Here is a 17,516-nt window from a genome sequence, read left to right as displayed (position 1 = left end):
TCAAGAAAAGCATTGCTCTTGACCTTGCAGTTTCATTGGACTGTATGAATTGTGGCAGTTTTACTACAAAGTATTACCTTTGCTTCAGTTTCTGAGATGAATTGATATGCTAATAATAAATAAAAAAATATTGCATGCTAGAATCTCTCTTTTATGGCTTGACTCCCAAAATTGATAGTCAAATAATCTACAGATGGAGTTGTAATTAAAAATAAATCTCTTTAGGCCCCACGGTATGGAAGTTTATAGATGCCTTACAGCTGTGGATAAATGTATTGCAGATGTTAATAACCATATGCATATACACTGATTAGTTTTCATGCAAATGGCAAAGATGCCTTGAAATTGGAAGAGGCTTTAGAAATGACCTCTTCACAGAGTTTAATAGAACAGGACTCTCCTCGATGGGTTGCTCCATATCATTTTTCTTGCCTGCAGGCAATTTCAAATCCCAGACGATTTGCAGTCCACACTTAATGGAAAAGCAAAGCAACTCTTCACACCAGTGTTGATCCACTCTTAGCGTAACACTCTCTTTCCAATTTTGTAGATTCATATCACTTCAAAAAAGAGAAGCCAGAATAAAGTTTATCTTGGGTGAAGCCTATGGTTTCACTGCCCAGTAGCTGCACTCTGGACTTAAAATCTGAGGCCATGATAAGATAGATGGATAATGGAGCAGACAAGAAGATGGGCTTGTGTGAGTCTGTGACTTTAGTTTGAATCCTCCTAATAGGCAGTATTTAGTTATTTATTACAAAATGCATTAGCTCTAAAGTTTGTTCAATTTGAGAAAAAGTGTTTAAAAAGAAAAAGCTTGATGTAAAATGTTTTTTTTAAGAAATGTCAAACAAAAGTCACATACTCCATATTCTTTTTGCAGTTAAAAAATTAAGAAATCACACTAAATTGCAGAAATGATCTGCAATACTTAGTGTATTGCACAAGACTGAAAGAATTACAATAGCTATATTTGGGGCTGAGTATCGGAAAGTATCATATTGCTGGCAAATCCCATTTCTACATGCAGTAGATCCTGACACATCTGGCAAAAATGTGAGATGAAGTAAAAGACATCATGTGAGAGTCATTCACCCATGTCTTGTTATTGATATTGCACTGGGTTTTATGAAAACTTCCTGTTGAAAATAGTGTTGGTTGGTTTGTTTGTTTCCATTGCCTGATAGCAATTTCATGTAGCTGGAAATCAGAATTAAGTATTCAGACAGACCATTGTATAAGTTTTATTTATTACTTATGAACATATTATATATTTCATTTTGAAGGAAAACAAATATATTTAGTGTTCTTTATTGCAGTATTGTTGCATCTGAATAAGCAATTTAAAAGAATCTGACCAGTTCTGTTCATGATTTAAAGGATTGTAGTGTGCTTATACTTCATTCAACATGACCTCCATGCCAACTACACCATGTGCTACTGGTTAGCAGGACAGCAAGGGACTCTGATAACATCACTCTCTTCTTCCTTCTGTCAGAGTTACTGTATGCTGTATGCCAAACCAAGAATATAATTATTGATATATACACAGTATATTATTATAAATACTAAATACACAATTATATATATATTATACTTTTTTTTTTCTTCCAGAAAAGAAAAGTTCTTTTGAGGTGTGTTTAGTTAAGAAATGAGTGAATAAAACATATTTACTGAATGAAATATATTTGTAGACAGTGAGGTTATCTTCCATGTCCTCCTTGAAAGTAGGTCTTTTTTATTATTGAATCAACGAACGCAAACATTTGCAGCAAGGTTAAGACAAACACCCAGTGATCAAAAGAGATGTGTCTATGAAATATCAGTTTCTGAGTTATAATACAGTTCTGAGTTCAGTACATGGAAATGACATACAGTGAGTTTCAAACTCCATTGTTTCCTCCTTCTTATATAAATCTCATTTGTTTAAAAGACCTCTGAAGAACAGGCAAATCTCAACATAACACCGACTGTTATGTAACAGTTGGGGTGTACGCCCCCAATATTTGCATATGCCAGCCCATGTTCCCAACATTATGAAAGGCATTAGACAAGGGCAGAACGTTTCGATCTGTGCAGAGCTGAATCGACAGACTAGGTAAGCAAGCAAGAAAAACAGCGAAAAATGGCAGATGGAGCAATAATAACTGACATGATCCATGATATCATGATATTTTTAGTGATATTTGTAAATTGTCTTTCTAAATGTTTCGTTAGCATGTTGCTAATGTACTGTTAAATGTGGTTGAAATTACCATCGTTTATTACTGTATTCACGGAGACAAGAGCCGTCACCATTTTCATTATTAAACACTTGCAGTCTGTATAATTCATAAACACAACTTCATTCTTTATAAATCTCTCCAACAGTGTAGCATTAGCCGTTAGCCACGCAGCACAGCCTCAAACTCATTCAGAATCAAATGTAAACAATATAACAGTATACAATACTCACATAATCCGACGAATACACGGTGAATGCATGACGAACACTTTGTAAAGATCCATTTGAGGGTTATATTAGCTGTGTAAACTTTGTTTATGCACTGTTCAAGGCAGGAGCGAGCTCCATGGGCGTGGAGCACGAGAATTAAAGGGCCAGTAGCCCCGAATCGGCTCATTTATAATGATGCCCCAAAATAGGCAGTTAAAAAATGAATTAAAAAAAATCTATGGGGTATTTTGAGCTGAAACTTCACAGACACATTCAGGGGACACCTTAGACTTGTATTACATCTTTTTTAAAAAAAGTTCTAGGGCACCTTTAAATCAACATCTAAATTTTTTTGTGTGTTTATGTGAGTTAGCGCTTGTTGAATTGAAACCGTTTGCCTTTTATTGTGGATTTATTTATTTATTTATTTATTTATATTCTGAATCCCACGCTACCGTCTGTCTCCTTGCTAATCACTTATTTCCTCCACAGATGTCATGTGGCAAATAAAACATGCCCAAAAAATCACAGCTGGAGTAATCGCTTATGCAGATGTGTGCCGCTGCCTGACACCCTTCTTTCAAAACCACATTCTGGTAAGTGCTAATGCAAATGTTTACAGCCTTATAATGAATGCTGTGTTTTGCATGCGTGTCTAAATGTGACTGTATGAAAGGGAAACAAAAAAAAAAGAGGGTCCCAAAAAGAGACAGAACTGATGACAGAATTTTTGTTGACTTTATGGCGCAGAGCACCCTTTCACCCTCAGCAGCCACTTTATTAGATACACCTGTTCAACTGCTTGTTAACACAAACATCTAATCAGCCAATCACATGGCAGCAACTCAGTGCATTTAGGCATGTAGACATGATCAAGATGATCTGCTGAAGTTCAAAGTGAGCATCAGAATAGGCAAGAAAGGAGAATTAAATGACTTTGTATATTATATATTTGTTGTTGCCACACGGGATGGAATGAGTATTTCAGAAACTGCTAATATGCTGAGAACCATCTCTAGGGTTTACAGATAGTGGTCCGAAAAAGAGAAAATATCCAGTGAGCGGATATGGGCGAAAATCCCTTGTTGATGCCAAAGATCAGAGGAAAATGGCCAGACTGGTTTGAGCTGACAGAAAGGCATCAGTAACTCAAATAACCACTCGTTACAACTGAAGTATGCAGAAGAGCACCTCTGAACGTTGAACCATGAAGCAGATGGGCTACAGCAGCAGAAGACCACACTGGGTGCCAGTCCTGTCAGCTAAGAACAGGAAACTGACCCTACAATTCACATAGGCTCACCAAAAGAATAGAAGATTGGAAAAACGATGCCTGGTCTGATGAGTCTCAGTTTCTGCTGCGACATTCAGATAGGGTCAGAATTTGATGAAAACAACATAGCATGGATCCATCCTGCCTTGGATCAACGGTTCCAGCTGTTGGTGGTGTAATGGTGTGGAGGATATTTTCTTGGCACACTTTGGGGCCCTTAGTACCAATTTAAACACCACAACCTACCTAAGTGTTGTTGCTGACCATGTCCATCCCTTTATGACCATAGTGTACCCATCTTATGATGGCTACTTCCAGCAGGATAACGCACCATGTCACAAAGCATGTCACAAAGCATGTCACAATGAGTTCACTATACTCAAATTGCCTCCACAGTCACTAGATCTCAATCCAATCCATTCGATCTCAATCCGTTCACCTTTTGGATGTGGTGGAACGGGAGATTTGCATCATTGATGTGCAGCCGACAAGTCTGCAGCAAATGCATGATACTATCATATGGACCAAAATCTCTGAATCTCTGAATCTATGCCACAAAGAATTCTGTCTTTTCTCAGTTTCTTTTCTCAGAATCGCAAGATACAAACTCACTATTGCGAGAAATAAAGTCATAATTGCAAGTTCTAAACTCAGAATTGCAGGAAATAAACTCACAATTCTGACTTTTTTTCTTGCAACTGCAAGACTGACTACTTTTCTCAGAATTGTGAGTTTATTTCTCACAATTCTGACTTTATAAGTCACAATTGTGACTTTGTAACTTGCAGTTGCATGTTATAAAGTCATAATTGCGATTATATAAAAAGAAAAAAGTCAGAATTGTTTACATCTCTCAATTCTGATTTTATAACATGCAATTGCAACTTTATATCACACTATTCTGACTTTATAACCCACAATTGCAAGTTTATATCATGCAGTTCTGAGAAAAAGTCACAATTGCAAGTTATAAAGTCCAATTCTGAAGGAAAAAAATACTTTTTTCTCAGAGAATTGCGAGTTTATTTCTCACAATTCTGACTTTATAACAAGCAATTGCGACTTTATAACACACAAGATATAAACTCACAATTGAGAGAAATAAGCTCATAATTGTGAGTTATAATTTAGAATTGCGAGTTATACCCCCGGTTTCACAGACAAGGCTTAAGCTAGTCCTAGACTGAAATGCAATTTTGAGCTGTTTTAACTGAAAGTAACTTGTACTGACATATCTTAAAATATGCACACCATTAATGTTTTTTTTTTTCTAGGGTACGTTTATAAAAGTTACTTAAATATCCTAATTGAACTGAGGCCTAATCTTGTCTTAGGCTAAGCCCTGTCTGTGAAAGCAGGCCCTAAACTCACAATTGAGAGTTATAAAGTCAGAAACTCGCAATTCTGACTTTTTTTTCTCTCGTAATTCTGACTTTTTTCTTGTAATTGTGAGTTTATATCTCACAATTCTGAGATATAATTCTTCTTTCTCAGAATTGTGAGACATAAACATAATTGCAAGTTATAAAGTCCAGTTCTCAGGGGAAAAAAATGCTTTTTTTCTCAGAATTGAGTTTTTGTCTCACAGTTATGACTTTGTAACTCACAATTGTGTGTTATAAAGTTAGAATCAACTCACAATTCTGAGAAAACAAGCAGTTGCAACGTTATATCATGCAATTTTAACTTTACAACTCACAATTGCGAGAATTTCTTTTGGGCAAATCCCAAGTATACCAGTCCCCTTCAGTGTTCGGCAGTCTTTACAAAGAAATTTTTATATATCTAATGCAAACCAGCTCATTTATCACATTTCTTTGGACTTTTATGCAGTAACTTAATTAATGTATGTATTCATTCATTCATTTATTCAAATATATATAAAAAAAAAGAATATATATGTATTAATTCAAACAAAAACATAAACAAAAGTACAAACGAATGAATGGGTGGTAGTGGTGCCAGTGCTATTATGGAATATAGGAAATAGTTTGTCGTGAAAGCAGATCACAATCACAGAATAAACCTCTAAATTGTTGCCAGAAAAGCAAAACCCAGCAATCAACACCCTTGACTAAGTGTCAACAAAACAAGGCCTACAAAAACACTGTTGAGTTTCTGTAGAAGGGAAAACTGCCATAATAGGTGCTTGTCTTTGTAGAAATCATTTAAACCCAACAAAAACATCCCCAGCAAAGTGTGCTCGGTTAAAATGGAAACATTTCTCAATCTCAAACTTCTAATCGATCTCAAGCCAGAGTACTAGCTCAAGTGGAGCATGATGTAATTCAGGTTCAATGCAATGGTAGTGACATACTTATCTTCTTTACGCTTCGTAAATGTGACAGGTCAAACCTGAGGTGGATATAGCAGTCGGTTGGTTTATGCACACAGCATAAGAATGCATAAGCTATGCAGTCAGAAGACCCCAAGGCTAATATGTAGCCTCGAGTCTTAAGAGGAGCAAAGATAGCAGTTTCCAAAATAGACATAAATATATACTGCATGTGAGAGTGCAAACCGCTGCACACATATTGGGGCACTATATTAAATTTGAAAAGACAGGTTGATTTGGTGCATGTAGGCCAATTTTGTTGACTGTCATACTGATGTGGAATAACAGATTTGCATTCAGCTCCACTGTAGCGGTTAGGGAGTGAACCACAGGTGAAATGTATCTTTGCTAAAGCAGACACACTAAGAGGAATGTGTCGGGATTGTTATTCTTTTTGCTCGCTGCATGGAAATGTCCCACATCACCTTTTACTTGGCACAGTCCTTGACAGAAAAGCTTTATAGTACACCCTGCAAGCACATTATCTTGCAGATCAGATTACTTTAACTACTAGCTAAGCACTGCGGATTTACCTCTTTCCAGTTGTGTAACTTCATATGTTTGAACATATAAATGCTCACTTCAAAGGTAGCAAGATCTTCCTCAGCTGCAGTGGCAGGTTACATAAGAGGAACTGATGCTATACTGATATAAAGTGTAGAGGTCAATTTGTCTCCAGTAATCTCTCTCTCTCTCTCTCTCTCTCTCTCTCTCTCTTCCATCTCCTCCCCAAGTCTGTTGTGTATATCCTTTGAGGCACATAAACATAGCTGAAATGCTTTGAGAGCAGTTATGTGGCTTGACCATGACAGAGCACCATTGCAAAAACACTGATTGCTGTCAGAGCGTGCAACTTTGGCTGGATTTTGTTTGATGCATATGAAACCACTATAAAAACATTTTCAACAAATGTTTTAAAAATATAGTCCTTTCTTTCTTTCTTTCTTTCTTTCTTTCTTTCTTTCTTTCTTTCTTTCTTTCTTTCTTTCTTTCTTTCTTTCTTTCTTTCTTTCTTTCTTTCTTTCTTTCTTTCTTTCTTTCTTTCTTTCTTTCTTTCTTTCTTTCTTTCTTTCTTTCTTTCTTTCTTTCTTTCTTTCTTTCTTTCTTTCTTTCCCCCCAAAAAATGCATTTTTATTCAGAAACAAAAAACCATGTTCATTATATTCAAGAGGTTCGAACAGGTAGCAATTAATTACTACAATGAATTTCAGTTTTTGTTGTATTTTTAAATGCATTTCTAGGTGAATGCATCTGAGCTGCTCAAGTCCAATAAGCCAAATTATATATCCAACCTCATTTAGCCAACCTAATAATACCCTAAAAGTGTTTCGAAACAGCTGTGTAAATCCAACACCTGCATAAATGTGCTCTCCTTGTTATTTTAACCAATATGGATGCTGACTCGAATCTCAAGTATGGTAAATGAGGTAAACCCCATATCTCTCAAAGGGAATACATTCTCTGAAATCATATATGCGAGTTGAATCCACAGTGACATATTTAAAAAAAAATATATAAAAATGTTGTGAGTTTTTAAAAATGTGGTCACTGCAACAAAACCAGACCAGTATGGTACCTTTCCAGTGAAAACCAAATAGTTTTTATTTACCGTAACTGAGCAGTTCCCCAAGAGAAATGTCTTGAAACTGCAACAGCAAACCGCACTACAAAAATACCATATATTTGACAACTCAAAATCATTCTGGTTTAAATGACATATCATTTTGTCCATTTTGCAAGATTCCCTGTGCATGTGGAGCAACAACATGCTAACAATAAGTTTATTAGGCAGTTTATAAACTCTTTGAACATAGATTGATTCTTTATAATGTGGCCATTATGTGTTTAATCATAGTGACAGGACTTCACTCTCTCGTCAGTCAAGTTTTAGGCCATTTTCTATACTCCAAAAGAAAGAAAGGAGTATACTGTGGCAGAGCTGAATTAGCCACCGAATTTGTTTTCTTCGAGTTGTAAAGAAAAACATCTGTTTAGGCCTTTGGGGTAGCATAAGGAATGCTGGGTAGAAACACTGTATTGCTAAACAGTTTATCATGTCTGACAAATGTGCATGCTGGACATTGTTCTTTACTTGCGTAACGCTCTGGGAATTGGCCAGGCATTCCATAAAATTGACCAAAGATTTCCTCACAAATGTAAAAATAAGTTGTAATGTAAAATAAGAAATACCTAGTTCTGTCATAAAACTCTAGATGGCGCAGACTGATGGGTCCTTAACACAAATGATGATATTTACAACGTAAATTACATGGCACAAGCTGATTGGTTCATGTTGCATCTGCAGCAACATCAAAGTATACTCCTTTGGCTGTGAGTGGGAAAAGAAGCATTTGGTTAAGTCACTGGTACATGCGCTGTTGTACAGTATGTGCACCGTCCACGCAGTCACAGAAATTTAGATGCACGTGAACGGGTGTGTAGACATCCGTGGACCCTTCTGATGGCAAAAATTGCATCACATGGACAGTGCACAGAGCGTCGCAGAATGTGGTCGACCGAAGTATACTTTAGGCTTGAGTCAGGCCTCCACAGACGGTGTGCGTCATGAGCGAGTTCCAAATCCACTGAATGGCCCGTTCAGGGCACAAGCAAGAAAAACTCACTCTTCAGAGAGTGAAAGCTAGTCCACAGTCTAGCAACCTCTTTATGTTATTCTTGACTGTTCCAGTGAACATTGCATCGTGTGAAAGGAAATTTGCTTGCTTGTGCTAACTGAAAACACACATGAGAAATGCCATGAGACAGTAGAGACTCTCAGACATTGCAGTAGGCAACTGAACAATGAACGGGACATCCGTGTGGATTTGGATAAAACAGTTAATCGCTTTGATGCTGTACCTGGTGGATGCCATTTAGCCCTTCACAGTGGTGTATAGCAAACGGGCACGCAGGGCATATACATTATTATTATTATTATTATTATTATTATTATTATTAGACTACTTTTATTATTAAATTAATATTACAATTCAATAATATTACAGTAATTTCATAGCTCTTCACCTCATAACCGATTTGGAATCGATTCACGAAAAAACTTTTTTTTCCATTATGGGCCACAAGAGAAATATTAAAAAAATGAATTGGATTCATCTCTCATCATCTCTAAGAGAATATCCGTCATTAATGCAGCGTCAGATGGCGAAAGCTTGGTCAGTTTTTACTTTCAGTTTTTGTAGTGAATAATTGACTGCCGTTTGAGACTTCTTCACCAGCAGAACTCTTGAGTCAAATGTCTCGAGAGTCAAATGTCACCCATGACAACAGCAATAATCAACAGCAACAGCAGCAGCAGCAGCAGCGTAGTCTATTCCACCAAGACCAAATACATTAGCATTGTCATATCCATTACCATGCAAAAAATCTTCAGAGAGTTTTCATGACAGAACTTCTTTTATTTCTCTTCTCTCCATCTGCAGATATTGAGCAGGACTTTTGCGGCCCCGACAAAGAGCTGGATGAGGAGACCTGTCAGTGCGTATGCCGAAAAGAACTGAGAACAGCAGGCTGTGGACCACTCCGCTATCTGGACAAGAATACCTGTCAGTGTGCATGTAAAGCACAGCCCTCCTCTTGTGGGCCTCAGCAGAGCTTCAACAAGGACACCTGCCAGTGCACCTGTGCCAAGGTGTGTCCTAGGAGTCAGCCTCTAAACCGCACCAAATGCGTATGTGAATGCACAGAGTCTCCTAACAAGTGCTTCTTAAAAGGGAGGCGGTTCCAACCAGCCACTTGCAGGTGAGGGAAGTTTTCTGTTATTTATCAAATGTAAAATGATTGCCTTTTCCAATACTGTCAGAGTCATCATACTAATCAGCCATTGGAAACACAGAGAGTCTGACTCCAAACTCGCACCATTGGTTGAGCCCATCTTGCTGTGTTGCTGGTTCTCCCTAAAGGCCCAGATAAACTTCTTTTCCATTCTTGGCTTAAGGGTAAAAGGATGTTTGAAAAACCCTTGCAGCAATATACTGTTATCTAATACCCCGACGCCACCTATATGCATTTAGAAGAATATATAAAAATATGCTGTGCACTTTCCTCTACACAACAAAGCAGTTAAGAGAGCATCTGATTATAGCTGTGTGCATATGTTTGCACAAGCTCTGCAATTCGGCAGCCACGTCACGTTTATTTACATACCACTTAATACAGTAAATTACTTTTAAGCAAGAAGCTTTTCAGCATTACACATGAAAAATCAGCTTTCAATTAGAATTACAGCTTAAATTTCTACTATAAAGCAGCTCTCCAGTGTGTTCATGTTTTTACTTGCGCCTGACCATGATGGACTGAACAGCAGAAATGAACCGTAGAATATTTCCACTTCAAAGAAGGCAGAGACACAACCACGTATTATGTAATCACCTAGGACTAATGGTAGTTCAAAGATGTTTACCAACAGTTCGCTTTGGCAAGCTGTTTTGAATTCTAGAAACAAACTTTGTTTTGGCCTGATTTTATTTGAAATTACATCACACCAGTTCTTCAATTACGCTTGAAGTAAAAGCATTTGTGTTTGTCCATACTTATGTGACATCCATGATTAACTGAAGTTTAATTATGTCAGCATGTGTAAAGATAAAATATTAAATGTTGTTATCGCTTTATGCAAAGTGGAATAGCAAAAATATTGATGTATTTAATGTATGTACAGCAAATACTTTGCCGAATTAAGGGTAATTAAGGCCTTTCATCAAAATAGTCAATCCTGCATGAAACTGCCACACTTTTCTATATGAATTATGATGGCAGGGTAGTTAATACATTTTTTTTTCTTTAGTTTTAATACTCGGTTTGAAATGGGGATTTGCTTGTCACTAAGCCATTTCCAAGATAAATACCTAAACGTTTAGTATAATGTGGTTTTTCATGCTCTTTTGCTCTGACCTGTGTAACTGAGAACATTTCTATTAATTGAAGTTTCCCAACCCCAAGGCCCTGGTTCATTACCTGTACCCTTTAAGTTGATTTATGCTGTATATGTGAGAGCAAGAATCAAATGTTCATTGTTGGGGGCCTAAAGGTTGTGGGGTAGCACTTTACAATAAGGTCACATTTATTAACATACATTAATGCATTGTTGGCTAACAATAAGCAATGTTTTTCTGCTTTTATTAATCTTTGTTAATACTATTTAAAAAAAAAATGCAGTTGTTCATTGTTTGTTCATGTTAGTACACAGTGCATTATTATTACAAAAATGTTAAAATTAACATTAACTAAGATTTTTACATTATGTAGAAGTATTGTTCATAGAAACCTTTTTGTAAAGTGTTACCGTTTGTGGAAATGTTTTAGGAATGTTTATTATTCCATATTGTTTTAAAATGCAGTTTATTTTTATGTTTAGCTTACTGCCTTTATTTTGTAAAAGATTTATAGTATATTTTCTTCAATTTCTGTTGTTGTTTTTTTATTATTTGAATAACCTTTACAAACTATTACTGCTGCACTTACATGATACAGTGATGATATAAGAAAGTAATACCAATTTTTCCTCTCTAATTGCTAGTTGTGTCCGGCCGCCATGTAACGCAGACTCCAGGAAAAGGAGATGTAAGGATAATGAGTATTTCAGTGAGGAACTGTGTCACTGTATACCCACATACTGGGGGAGACTGGACTAAATACTACCAACAGTGCAGGTAGCGCTGAACACTTATGGACACGCTGGCATTTGGAGCAGTGCTAATGTTCGGCTGCTGCTTATCTGACTCACATGTGCTAGTCATGTGGACTAAGTGGGAGACAAGAAATGTCCACATTCAACCCCACATATCAAGTATGGGGTGAGCTATTAAGGACTGAGAGAGATTTCCTAAGGCTGGAGCCATGTTTTTTCATTGTTTTAATTGAATTGTCTATTCTTTATTTGTCAGATAATGATTATATAATTTATTGCCATGAAATGTTTTGAATCTCCCTTGTTCATAGCATTCATTTCAAATCTCTGCAAAGGAAAAAAAAAAAAAACACTGTGATCAATATTTTTGTATCATGTTAAGTCCCGTAAAATAAAGTATAAAGTTGTATTATATATTGTTAACTTATTTATAAGCTAGACTATCTTATTGAAATAATACTGCACATGATTCAAATGTATTCAGTTTTGACTACCAAATATATGCACCTATCATTCCAGATAAACTCTATCAAACTGACAGTGCAAGCCGGCAAAGAAATTCCTGTTGACAATCTAAAACCATCACGCAAGTCACCTACAATATCGAAATCCAGCATGAAATGAACAGTAAAAAAACCTGGATATGAACTATTAACAACTGAAAACTGGTGCTACATGTATGCAGTTCTATAAGAGTTACATGAGTGACAATGTACGCTTGGATGAACGGATTCAACTTACGTCACATCCAACCTGCCTCCTTAAGTAAAAGCAGTATAAAGTGAACAAGTGGTGTGTGAAACAACTTCTAAGTTTGGAGATCAGTGGTCTTTTAGGACTTTTAACCTCAATGGATTTGTAAATAGGAGCAATGTGATTGGCCCAACTCCACTTGATATCGGCCCACTGTTTCAGCTTGACACTGTAAATATAATAAATCACCTCTGCTTCCATCCCAGTCCTCGCGTCTGTGTCTGCCAAAAGTTGTGCGTGTGATTTTTCACTGTTTCTCATTCCATAGAAACCCCCTGTAGATCCGTAATGGAACCATAATCTTCAGCCATCAGATGGGAAGGATCACAAACAAGCGCTGGAGCAAAATCCAGCACATCTTTGTCTTCTGGCATATTCGTACAGCAGGTGGCCTCTTCCCCATGTGTTTTAAACTCAGCACATGCATAGACATTGTCTAAATGCACAAACGTTCCTGATTCTATTCCGCAGGGCTCTTCAGATCTAGTCGTGTCACTTTTGCATCTACACCATCCTTCTCTAATACTACCATGGACTTTATGCTGTAAAATTGTGCACCATTTATCTGAAACAAGGCTTTCCCTGTAACCTGGTTTGCAACAGATTGTACCATAGCCATCTGCATCCGCTGCACAATCCCAGGAGAGACCTGATAAAAATAACATGTGTGGACTCACAGTGAATCACCGTGAAATAACTAGAAACAGCCATCCGGTCAGTGGATATGAGTATTTGAGAATGGGGGAAGCCATGTCTAGCCTGATTTTTTTTTTTTTTTTTTTTTTCCTCTACCTTGGCTTGCTTACCTAGTTCGTAGTGGTGAATGAAGATGAGGTTTACATTTCAACACGTAGCCGACATTGGGTTTTCGTCTGGTGCTTGTATATTCCAGTGAACTAGAAACAAAAACAAGTACAGACATGTAAATAAATGAGTGATTTGTTCTGTTAATTTAAAGGACTAGAGTTTCAGACGTCCCAGCTAGCATGTTTATACAATGTAAACAAAAATAAGCAATGACCGAGACGCAACACAACAATGAATTTACGGAGAAATGCGGTGTAACGTAAATTTGATTATGCACAGAAGAACTTGTGGTTGCCAGAACATGTCAATAAGCAGAAATATGTTACGCTGCTGAAGTAATATCTGTCCCTGTGTGTGGTCCTGGGAACCTCAGCTAGAGGTCATCAAATAAATCCTCAAGTCCATAAAAACTATAATTTCTGCCTGTATTTTTCACCTGAATGGGCTCCAGTATAATGCACCTGGCATTGGTTAGGTATCTGCTGCATTGCTAGGCTTTTCATTGCAGTTGAGATTACTCTCTCTGTTATGTGCTGTTCTATCACAAACTGGATGCTATGTAACTTAAGTCACCTTTGCATGATTTTAATACGGATTCAGATGTACAAAATTAAGTTGCAATTGGTTAGGGGGTTATTATTACCTTCATGTACATTATCCACACATCACACCAACAGGTCTGCATTATATGCATGTACCTTTAGGGGAAATGCAGCAGTGTTTGTTTTCATAGCTGATTGTGGAATCGGTTTGTGGCATTGTATTACTAAGGTGCTGGCAATCAAGTCCTGTCCTCAGGCATTTGTCTGAACTTCCATTCTGTCTGTTTTTTCTTCAACTCACACAGCTCCAGTTGTCAAGTTGATGTTCATTATACTTTAAAAGTGCCCTAGAACATCTTTTTAAAAGATGTAATATAAGTCTAATGTGTCCCCTGAATGTGTCTGTGAAGTTTCAGCTCAAAATACCCCATAGATTTTTTTAAATTAATTTTTTTAACTGCCTATTTTGGGGAATCATTAACTATGCACCGATATATAGGCTGCGGCCCCTTTAATTCTCCTGCTCCCCCGCCCCCTGAGCTTGCGTTTGCCTTGAACCGCATAAACACAGTTTACACAGCTAATATAACCCTCAAATGGATCTTTACAAGATGTTCGTCATGCATGCTGCTTGCATACATCGGATCATGTAAGAATAGTATTTATTTGGATATTTACATTTGATTCTGAATGAGTTTGAGGCTATGCTGCTTGGCTAAAGCTAACATTACACACTGTTGGAGAGATTTATAAAGAATGAAGTTGTGTTTATGAATTATACAGACTGCAAGTGTTTAAAAATGAAAATAGCGACGGCTCTCTTGTCTCCGTGAATACAGTAATAAACAATGGTAATTTCAACCACATTTAACAGTACATTAGCAACATGCTAACAAAACATTTAGAAAGACAATTTACAAATATCACTAAAAGTATCATGTTATCATGTTATCATGGATCATGTCAGTTATTATTGCTCCATCTGCCATTTTTCGCTATTGTTCTTGTTTGCTTACCTAGTCTGATGATTCAGCTGTGCACATCCAGACGTTCTGCCCTTGTGTAATGCTTGAACATGGGCTGGCATATGCAAATATTGGGGGCGTGCATATTAATGATCCCGACTGTTACGTAACAGTCGGTGTTATGTTGAGATTCGCTTGTTCTTCGGAGGTCTTTTAAACAAATGAGATTCATAAGAAGGAGGAAACAATGGAGTTTGAAACTCAGTGTATGTCTTTTCCATGTACTGAACTCTTGTTATTCAACTATGCCAAGGTAAATTCAATTTTTAATTCTAGGGCACCTTTAATTTGAAAAATAAAATAAACAATAATTTTAAGTTTTATTGTAAAAAGTCATGTTTATATTCTGATAATGTGGATGGTGTATGAGAAGAGAAAAGTTTTGTTTTACTTTGCACTATTACAATAATATATTGTATATTTTATCATTTATGAACATATAGTCTATTAATTTCAAATGCCTTGCTTGTTTCTACCAAAAACATATTTATAATATTTATATTAAATAACAGTAAATTGTGAATAATTACATGCAGCTAACCCTAAACCAAACCGTAATCCTAACCCAATAGTAACTACATCTAGTTACTTAATAATGACTTTTTAACAATATCTAGTGATGGGCGATTTCAAAACACTGCTTCGAAGCTTTACAAATCTTTTGTTTCAAATCAGTGTTTCGGAGCGCCAAAGTCACGTGATTTTAGTAAACTAGGCTTTGTTATGTCATAAGTGTTTCGAAATTTCAATATTTCATGTGACTTTGGCAGTTTGATACGTGATCCGAACCAGTCATTCGAAACAAAAGATTCGTAAAGCTTCGAAACAGTGTTTTGTAATCAGCCATCACTAGATATTGTTGAAAAGTCTTTTTTTTTTTTTTTTTCTCACACAAAATGTATCCTCATCGCTTTATAATATTAAGGTTGAACCGCTAACATTAACTGCTTTAAATATGTCTTTAGTAGCTTTCTGGATCTTGAAAGGATCAGTGACATTGTTGACAATAGAGGCCTCACTGATTTCATCAAAAATATCTTAATTTGTGTTCCGAAGATGAACAAAGCTTCGCTGATAAATGGTAATAAATAACATAATTTGTGTGGGTATCAAAAATGTCTGCAACTTGATGAACTATATTAGTCCTAAATTCAATATTACTTACTGATTAGTTAAGCTTGTTTCTATATTAGTTAATAGTAGTAGCTGAAGTGTTAATGTAGTACTTCTCATTAGTCCTGCATTACTTCCTGTATAGTTACTTATTAGTGGCGGACCATTATTCTAAAGTGCTACCAACATTTTTTATATATTCTTATTAGAATATGTTCTATACAAAACACATGCAAATATAGTTATAAAATGTAAAACATTCCTGGAATGTTAGTCACTTGTTGTATTCCTCATTCATAAATCTGCTAAATCATATGCAAATGTACAAGTGTTCCAAAAACTGGAACAATATACTATAATTAGAAGAACGTTCTGTATTTGCTGGGTATGTTCTTCAAATGATTGAGACATGGAATGACTCCCTCTCAGTGTCCCTGACAGACCCAAGAGCAAATACACAGAGGCAGAATGTGGAATGACTGACTGATTGGCCCAGAAAACAGACCCCATTTCTTTCTCTTCTCTCAGAGGCCATAAATCACGGATATTTCAGACTGAGTTCCTGAGAGGTCACAGATTTTGGCCTCTTTGCTTCTTTTATGGATCCGGCAGCACTGGGAGTCATGGTTGTCCTGCTGTCACTCAAAGTTTCATGTTAGTAAGTTTAGTCATATGAAGCAGTCCATGTTACAGTACAATAAGGCTGGTCAACCTGACCTACAGGATGCAAATCCCTCCATAGCACCTCACCCTCTTCCTGCCCAGCTAGTCGAGCCAGAGCGCCCCCTCCTACATTTTCCTCCTGGCCTGAAACCACCAAACCGCTACAATAAACACACAAGTGTAAGAAGGTAAACACCTCCCGACCACTCCTCCGCTGAGAGATTAAGACTTCCTCTTAATTACACCCACTGCTGGAGTAGCTCGCGAAGGAAAAAGGAGGACGTCGCCTTATTTCCCACGTCTCCGCCTTTCAGCAAATCAATCAGTCACAGGCCTACTCCAGCACACGGTATCCCACAAAGGTCTCAGGATGATGGCTGGGGCCTGTGTCAGAAGAGGTCTAAATGATCATCTCTTGAAAATGATAGCAGCTTCAGGGTGCTGAAAAATGAGCTGTCTGCACTAAACAGCAGCCAACTTCATCTCCTCAGCGAGTTGGTCCGGCATGAATTCCACCGAGGCCTTGCTGTCAAGAGAGGCCAGAATAAGCATCAGTGTGCCCTGATGGGCCTGTTTTTTTTTAGCGTGTGGGAAAAGGAAACCATTAAGTGATTATGAAAAATTAATCGAAAGGGCAAGAAAGAGAGGATGTGGATATTGGCAAGTTGGGAGGGTGTTTTCCTTTCAACAATTAAAGCCACCCTATGTACGTCTGTGAAGAAAAAGCCAGGGGTCAAAAGACGCCCTGCTATAGACATAGACTTCTCAGAATCCATCTATCTGTCTCGGAACTTTCTCTATAGTACATTTCATTTAAACTTAAACATGACATTCCTTCTTTGTGTAGAGCCTTAAATAGTTATAATTTATCAAGATAAGCTTTCAAAGCGGATGCCATTTCAAGCCATTAGGTCTGTGATGCTT

At 37.1% G+C, this 17,516-nt stretch overlaps 1 protein-coding gene across 4 annotated transcripts in view; it reads left to right on the top strand.

Annotated features, from left to right (window-relative positions):
- Nucleotides 1–13,849, top strand: part of vegfc (vascular endothelial growth factor c) — a 42,672-nt gene extending 28,823 nt beyond the window's left edge. Inside the window, exons 6-9 of one of the 4 annotated variants that reach the window (XR_010896659.1) lie at nucleotides 2,927–3,030; nucleotides 9,483–9,801; nucleotides 11,579–11,855; nucleotides 12,209–13,849. Coding sequence is in view for 3 of the 4 variants with exons in the window: in XM_067403734.1 (XP_067259835.1) it covers nucleotides 2,927–3,030; nucleotides 9,483–9,801; nucleotides 11,579–11,693 (538 nt within the window). In the remaining variant the exon portion in view is untranslated. Of the gene's footprint in view, nucleotides 1–2,926; nucleotides 3,031–9,482; nucleotides 9,802–11,578 lie in introns of all 4 variants that reach the window. The other 3 variants (XM_067403734.1, XM_067403733.1, XM_067403735.1) reach the window with 3 other exon arrangements.
- The last annotated feature ends 3,667 nt before the right edge of the window (nucleotides 13,850–17,516 follow it).

This window comes from Chanodichthys erythropterus, chromosome 12 (genome assembly GCF_024489055.1).
Source record: "Chanodichthys erythropterus isolate Z2021 chromosome 12, ASM2448905v1, whole genome shotgun sequence".
In the NCBI taxonomy this organism is placed as follows: Eukaryota; Metazoa; Chordata; class Actinopteri; order Cypriniformes; family Xenocyprididae; genus Chanodichthys; species Chanodichthys erythropterus.
This window is presented reverse-complemented; position numbering and strand designations above follow the sequence as displayed.